Below are 7,290 nucleotides of genomic sequence, written 5' to 3' on the forward strand. Positions count from 1 at the left end.
CCCCAAGAGGCCAAGATGATGGGCAGCCAGACTCCAGCTCCCATCTCTTGCCTGCAGATGTCTCTTAGCTCTTATATTTTTGTCCTTTTAAACAATGTGGAAATGGCTGGGGTTTGTGTCATGGGGGAAGTCTTCTCTTCAGATAAGATGATGAGGCATGTCGCTCTGAGTGAGCAAGGCTAGCCAGAGTCTTTACCCCAGAGATGACTCCAGTCATCAAGGGAAACTTGACCGGGTGGGGAGCCACACCTCCGGCTCTACTCTCAGGTCTTTGCCCTGAACCTCTGCGGGAGTCAGCTAGGGCCCTTGTCCAGTTTTTCAGCCTCCATCCAGTCCTGGACCTCCATCCCATCTCTGAATTATTGCCTCAGTCTCTTCAGCTGTTCCTGCCCTTCCCGCCTCTCACTAGCAGCCTTATTTTCTCAACCACTCGGGGAGCTCGAATTGAGTTGGTAACTGCTCTAAGGATGTCCGTGATTTCTGCGGGACAGCCTGTTTTGGTCTCTGTCCGTAGCCTGTGGGTTTGCCCTTCAGGAAGGGATAGGGTCTCTCCCAGGTAGGCCTCCTTAAGGTGAACCACACCTTTTTGGAGGCAAGAAGGGGAAGGGTATGATCACTTACAGAACTTCTGGTGTGGGAGGCAGCAGGAATGTGGGAGGACCTGGTCCCTCAGGATCACCTGGCTCCCCAGGACTGAACAGATGGTGTGGAGGTGGGAAGGGCTGCGTGTGCCCTAGTTCTTCCCTTTATCTCACTGGAGACTAGTGCATGTCCCTCCTTTGGTCCTCAAACCTGAACTCACCAGGCACAGGGCACTATTTTTTGGCCTTGTCCTTTCGGTCTCTTTGCTTTTAGGCGGAAAAGACTCTTATTCCCTTAACAAGCCAGAAGAAGGGATGGCAGGAGGGTGTAGGCAGGTGGAGAAATCCAGTGTTTCTAGAAGACTTCAAACCACTGGTCTCACGCTCTTGGTTCAGTGTACGAAGTTTGTGATTGGGGTTTGGGTGGAATCAGTTACCATACGTGTAATTTCCACAGGCTACTTGAGGCGTAAGTCCTTGTGGACAGAAAGGTGCAAATGAGGTTGACCGAAGAAACCAGGCTGGTCGCCTGCTGTCGGGTCCCCTTCTGCCCCCAGGGCTCCCTAGGGCCGACGCGCTTTCCCCCCAGCCCACAGAGGGCGCTGTGGGCGAGTCCGCCGTACTGCCGGCGGCGGCCCGGGGAGGGGCCTCTCCCGCCGTCGCGGCCGCCTCCGCGATCGCAAACCCGGAAGACGCGCTCTAGCAGCTGTGAGTGTGCGCCGGCCCGGCCATGCAGCCCCTGGAGGTAGGTCTGGTTCCCGCTCCAGCGAGGGAGCCGAGACTGACCCGCTGGCTGCGGAGAGGCAGTGGGATCTTGGCGCACCTGGTGGCTTTGGGCTTCACCATCTTTCTGACTGTGCTGTCCCGGCCGGGAACCAGTGAGTGTGCAAGGCGGGGCGGGGCCAGGAAAGGGGGCGGAGCCGGGATGCTGGAGGAGCGGCGCCTGGAGCGCTCGGAGAACTGGCGTGGGGACCCCCGCAGTGGTGGGGGGAGGCGTACTGTGGAAGGGTAGTAAGGGCGTGGTGGGGCGGGTCCCCGGGAGGTGGGTCCTGGAAGGATCCGACTCTGGGTGCTGGGGTGGAGAGGCAGACACTGAACTGACCTCAGCTCATCAGAAGCAGAGACCCTCATGGAGAATACAAGCAAAGAAGACCAAGGTCCGTTCTAGGACTGGGCTGACAGCTGCGAGGTGCCGAATGGGGAACACAGGCCAAATTGATGTATATTTGTCCCCTTAGTTGGTCATCGTAAGTCCCCTTGACTGCTCCACTTTGCACGGAGCTCCTGATTCGTGATTGGAGCTGGGGATAGTACACTGACCTTTCCCCTATAGCCAGATTTTTTGGGCTCCAGCCAGCCACAGGGGCAGAAACAATGGTGCCCAGCCGTCAGTCTGTTCTCTTTGATTCTTAGGTCTTTTCTCCTGGCACCCTGTATTCATGGCCTTGGCGGTGAGTTTGGGCTTCTTTTCTGCAGCTGATTCGTTAGAATATGCCCGTAGGGAAGCATCCAGCCTTCCGAAGGCGTGCAGCCTTTCTGAGGCTCAGAGAGGTGGGGGAAAGAGCAAGGGCCCCATCTTTCCCTGCAACCTATGATTGGGAGACATGGAGGGCCGGGCTGTAGTTAGTATCAAGTGGTTGAAGGGGGTTGGGAGAGTATGGAAGATGTATCTTTCTCCCCTATGGTCTGAAAGGAGGAAGTAGAAGGGGTGTTGTCCAATCACCCCCCCCCCAACACCCCTACCCCCTCAAAGTTAAGGAACTTGCCAAAGATTTGCTTAATATTGGTCAAGAAGTGGGAATCATTGCCTGTGGAGGAGGAGGAGGAGGTAGGGCATGGATGTCAGCCTGAGTGATAAAACTTCCACTCGAGTGTTGATTCTCCATTGTGCCCAGAAATCCTGACCTGTGATGCAGGAGGTCCTGGTGGGAGTTCTTTGGCCTCCACCCTTTGTACTCCCTGTTTGGATGTATAAGAGCACCCCTTTTTTCTTAGGCCTCCAAGCTGGCCTGAGGCTCACGGGCCCTCTCCTGTGTTCACAGTTCTGCCTCTGCATGGCTGAGGCCATCCTGCTCTTCTCGCCTGAGCACTCCCCGTTCTTCTTCTGCTCCCGAAAGGCTCGGATCCGACTCCACTGGGCAGGGCAGACCCTAGCCATCCTCTGTGCAGCCCTGGGCCTGGGCTTCATCATCTCCAGCAGGACCCGCAGTGAGCTGCCCCACCTGGTGTCCTGGCACAGCTGGGTAGGCGCTCTGACCCTGCTGGCCACTAGTGGTCAGGCACTATGTGGGCTCTGCCTCCTCTGTCCTCGAGCAGCCAGAGTCTCAAGGGTGGCTCGCCTCAAGCTCTACCATCTGACTTGTGGACTGGTGGTCTACCTGATGGCTACAGGAACGGTGTTCCTAGGCATGCACTCAGTGTGGTTCCAGGCCCAGATCAAAGGTGCAGCCTGGTACCTGTGCCTGGCACTGCCCCTCTATCCGGCCCTGGTGATCATGCACCAGATCTCCAGCTCCTACTTGCCAAAGAAGAAAATGGAAATGTAAGTTCCTCTGAACTTTGAATGTAGGTGGGACACTTGCCTTGGACTTAAATGTTTCCTCTGGTGACCTTCAAGGGATCCACTTCAGAAGTGGTAGGATTTTTGTACTTCTTAGCTGGGCCAGGGGCCACAGAAACCCAAACTGCTATTGTTGACGACGATTCAGGGGGCCCAAGTGGGGAAATATACTGGGTGCAAGTGGAAGGTGATGGGGGGGGGGCCTTGGTCCTGAAGCCTCCACTCTTGATGGGACACAGAAGTGTTGGGCGGCGGCGGTGGTGGTGTTGGCAGTCATTTCTTGCCTGTGCTCCTGATGGAGAGTTGGGTTACGGTAACTTATGAATGAGCACAGTGGCTCTTTGGGTCTGTTGGAGACAGCAGTGTGGAGAGAGCCCATGGGTTATGGTTCCTGTAGGTTCTAATGTGCAACCTTAGGCAAGTCACATGCCTCAGGACCTCAGTTTCCACATCTGTGTCATGGGTGAGTTTCTAAACAATCTCCCAATATTCAGTGTCTGTTAGGTTGATGTCACAGAACACTCTCCCCGCTCTGGAACGGTGGCTGGACCACTAAGCAGACTCAGGATGTGATTCATACATTTGTTATTCTCTTATCCCTCTGAAGGGACAGGTCTGTCTTTGTGGCCTTCCAGGAATCTGTGCCAATTTGGCTCCTGGACTAGGGCACAGAAGGTCAGGCACTGTGGAAAGAAGGGTCCCATGTGAGGCTCTTTTGAACTCCAAGACAGTAAAGGCACTAAAGTCACTTTAAAGCTTTTGAAGGAGCAGAAGGGCATTGGCCTAACCAAGCCTATGGCTCCTGGCTGGGCGTCTTAGCTCAGTTAAGAACTTCCTTCAGCCCACCTCAGAATCTGGGCTTGAGGGCTGCATGTCATGGGTTTGCACCTTCCCTGACATGTGTTCTCAGTGGCAAAGCAGTCCTGAGCTTCTCATGTTCAGCCCTTCCTAGGGCTCACATTCTTGCCTTAGCACATAGCTTTATGTAGGTGTTCTGAAACTTTTAGAACAAACTAAGAGCTAAGGAAGAGGGGTAGGGCTTTTCTGATCTAGGGAAAACAAAGTCTCCCTGGTCCCTTTCTCAGCTAAGCTTTTCTCAGTTGCGGTCTCTTGCCAGCTCTTTGGTCTAGGAGGGGGCTGAGTTTGTTGCCAGTTGGCAAAAAAGGGCCAGGTCCTCTTCCCTGCAGAGACCCCTCCTTGTTCCAAACTGAAGCTAGTTCCCCAGACCATTCTCAGTGGTGAGGGGTGGATGCCGGACTGGTTAACTGTGATCTGGCTTGGTCGCAGAGATGGACCTCCATAGATGATGACAAGGACTGAAGATGGCTAAGCCAGAAAAGCTGATGTTGAGGCAAGTAAAGACAGCTCAGGGGACACTCTGGGAGGTCTGGGTGTAGGGGCTGGAGCTCCAGGTCCCAGGAGCAGGGCAGGCGTTCCTAGATGGCAATAATTTAGATGTCCCAGGTCTTCCTAAGATGTAAGAGCTTCCTGTCTGGGTGGCTCGGAAGCAAGGAGGTTGGTATGATTTAACAGTCCAGGAATTGGGACTGCGAGGGCACAAGCGTCCTCTGAGTGGATCTCATTGGGTCAGATGGCATCTCCAGGAGCTCTCCAGACCCAGAGCATCTAAAGGGGGTCTCTGCTGTTCAGAGAGCGATTATACCTGTTTCATTGTCTGCTCTTCTACCCAATGTGGTCTGAACTTGGAGAAGATGGTTCCTGGGGCATTCTTCCCTAGTGTCACTCGGATCAGGGACTCCATCTCCTCTCCCCCTGTCACAGCCAGTGCTGGGAGTCCCATCCTGTCTACAGCAGGGTGACAGGGCCGGTGAGGTTCACCAGTTTCTGCGAGCCAAGCAGGCAGCGCCATAAAGCCTGAGCCTGCCTGAGGTGTTGCCTCCTCCCAGGTGGTGCGGGGGCTGGTGGGCGGGCGGGCAGGCGGGCTGACAGCCGGCAGTTTGCGTGGGCTGTGCCAGCTGATGTCTATTCCCAGCCCTCGGAGGAAGGGGGAAGTCATTTATATTCTGCAGGAGGAAGGGGCGCCAGCTGTCACCTATCTGACCAGGAGGCCTGGAGGGCAAGGGCACAGGGCCGAGAGGAGGGCACAGGTGGTCTTCTGCTTAGCCTGACTGCAGTATAGGGAGTAGGTCACCAGGAGGAGCCCTTCTTCCCGGTTGGCCAGGTTGTGGGGGGACTTCCGCCCCCCTTCTCTGAATCCCATCACCACCTGCCCTCACATCCTGGGCCAGCAGCTGGACAACCATTAGACCTCAGTGCCAGGGCACTCTTCCTCCAGCTGGGAAGAGGTAGCTGCCTGCTACATATGCCTCCTGCTTGTGTGTTTCCTCCTCCCTACACCCTCTGTTACCCCCACCTCTCTTTATCTCCCCATCTGGGATATTAGCTGGGCTCCTCAGCAATGAGGCAGAGGCCTTGGGGGAAGAAGCGAATGTCTACCCTTTTGCCCTTGTTCCCTGGCTAGGGAAAGCTGCTAGTAGTCAGCCTGTACTGTCTTTTTTAAAAAAAGCCAGGGTGCTCAAATTAAAAAAAAAAAAAAAAAAAAAAGCATGTCATTTGCACAAATTTGCATATCAGGCTCACTAAGACTTGATTCCAAATATGATATTTTAAACTCAACCTTGAGGACATTAGAAATGTAGATGTTTTTTGTAACCAAATCCAAATGGTAACAGGATTACCAGTCTGGGTTCAGACCCCTCCCCCAGCCCCCATCTTTCCCGTAACCACTCCCCTTGAGCCCCACCAGAGCTGGGGTTGGTGTTGAATGGCAGGAGCCCTGTGTCTTGGGGAATTAATTCTTCCAGCCTCACCTTCTTGGCTGTTCAGCTGCATCAAAGGTAGGCCGCCGCCCCTTGCCAGCCTGTTTCTCCTCTCCCTAGCATCTCACAGGGCAGACTGCCCATCCCAGTCCCTGACACCAGCCTGTCCCTTCTTTCTCATTGTCTCCACCCTTCCACCCCCGTGCATGGCTGCTCTGGGTCTTGTTTTTCAAACCTCACTGTGGGAGATCTAGGCATCTTCCCTGAGCCAGCTGGCTGCTGTGCCAAGGCCTGTTCAGAGTTAACAATAATCATTAGCTGCACAGTGCTGGGGCCTTTCAGCTCCAGGGCTCTAGGCACTTGCAGGCTGAGTCAGCCAGCCCTCACCTTCCCCCTCCTTCTGGGCAGCTAGAGTGTAATGGAATGGGGAGGGGGTGGTCAGAGTCTCACTTCCTAACCATGGCTTGAGGCTGCTTTCCTTTGGGAGTGGGCCTTGAGCTTCCTCTGGGTATATTACTAAGGCCTTTTCACCTGACAAAGATCAAGACGGGAACACAGCGTAGGCTCTGCTGAGAGTGGCAGTGGCTGTCATTGACTCTGAACCTCCAGTACTCCTGTCCTTCCTTCTGTTATCTGTCTTAACTTCCAGAGGACACCCCTGGTCCTGATGCCCCAATCTCAGCATTTCTGGTGGCCCTTTGCAACCTTAGGGAGCAGGGAGGCTTCTGGGGTAGTGCTCCACTCTTCCTGTATCCGGTTGACCTAAGAGCCTGTGTATCATGCAGTAAAAAGCACATTGACCTGGGAACCAGGAGGGCTGCAGTCTACATTTGCTCAGCTCCTAACACTGGTGTGGCTGTGGGCAAATCACTTACTGTTTGACCTACCTCACAGGGATGTTGTGAGGGTCTGATAAGAAAATGCATGTTAACAGGCATTGGAAAGTCCAAAGTATTAAATGTAAACAGGTGATAGTATGTTCTTGTCCTTGACTCTTTCATTCAGCCTGGCTCTGGGTTTGATGCTTCTTTTATAGGGAGGCGATAAACAGTTACAGCTAAGATGCGTAGAGGACCCAAGTCCCTGGCAGCTTGTGTCGTCAGCCATCCGAGAGCACACACACATTTCTTCCTTCTAGATGAAAGGTCAGCTCTCATCCACTCCTGTCAGGAAAGCCACCAAGCCCGGCAAAGCCAGCCCTAAGTGCTGCTGGTTTCAAGGCATGGGGCTGGTGTAAATCCGGAAATCAGTGCAGTTGTTCCGTCATCCAACCTGAAGTTCCTGGAGCTGGTCTGTCTGAATCTCTCCTACCTAATTCTGCACTTCTGAGGGAAAAGTGGAGCAGGCAAGCCAGGGAGGCAGGAGCAAT

The 7,290-nt window shown here is 54.2% G+C and overlaps 1 protein-coding gene across 2 annotated transcripts; it reads left to right on the plus strand.

Annotated features, from left to right (window-relative positions):
- Positions 1-10: 10 nt before the first annotated feature.
- LOC123598393 (probable transmembrane reductase CYB561D1) lies at positions 11-6,898 on the plus strand. Of its 2 annotated transcripts, XM_045478559.1 has the most exons (3): positions 11-1,459; positions 1,995-2,032; positions 2,624-6,898. In XM_045478559.1, the coding sequence occupies exons 1-3, from the start codon at positions 1,312-1,314 to the stop codon at positions 3,125-3,127; spliced, it is 690 nt and encodes a 229-aa protein (XP_045334515.1). In that variant the 5' UTR covers positions 11-1,311; the 3' UTR covers positions 3,128-6,898. The 2 variants fall into 2 exon arrangements, with proteins under 2 accessions (XP_045334515.1, XP_045334516.1); XM_045478560.1 differs by lacking the exon at positions 1,995-2,032 and having other exon boundaries at positions 11-1,326.
- Positions 6,899-7,290: the final 392 nt, after the last annotated feature.

The sequence above is a fragment of the Leopardus geoffroyi genome, chromosome C1 (genome assembly GCF_018350155.1).
Source record: "Leopardus geoffroyi isolate Oge1 chromosome C1, O.geoffroyi_Oge1_pat1.0, whole genome shotgun sequence".
NCBI lineage: Eukaryota > Metazoa > Chordata > Mammalia > Carnivora > Felidae > Leopardus > Leopardus geoffroyi.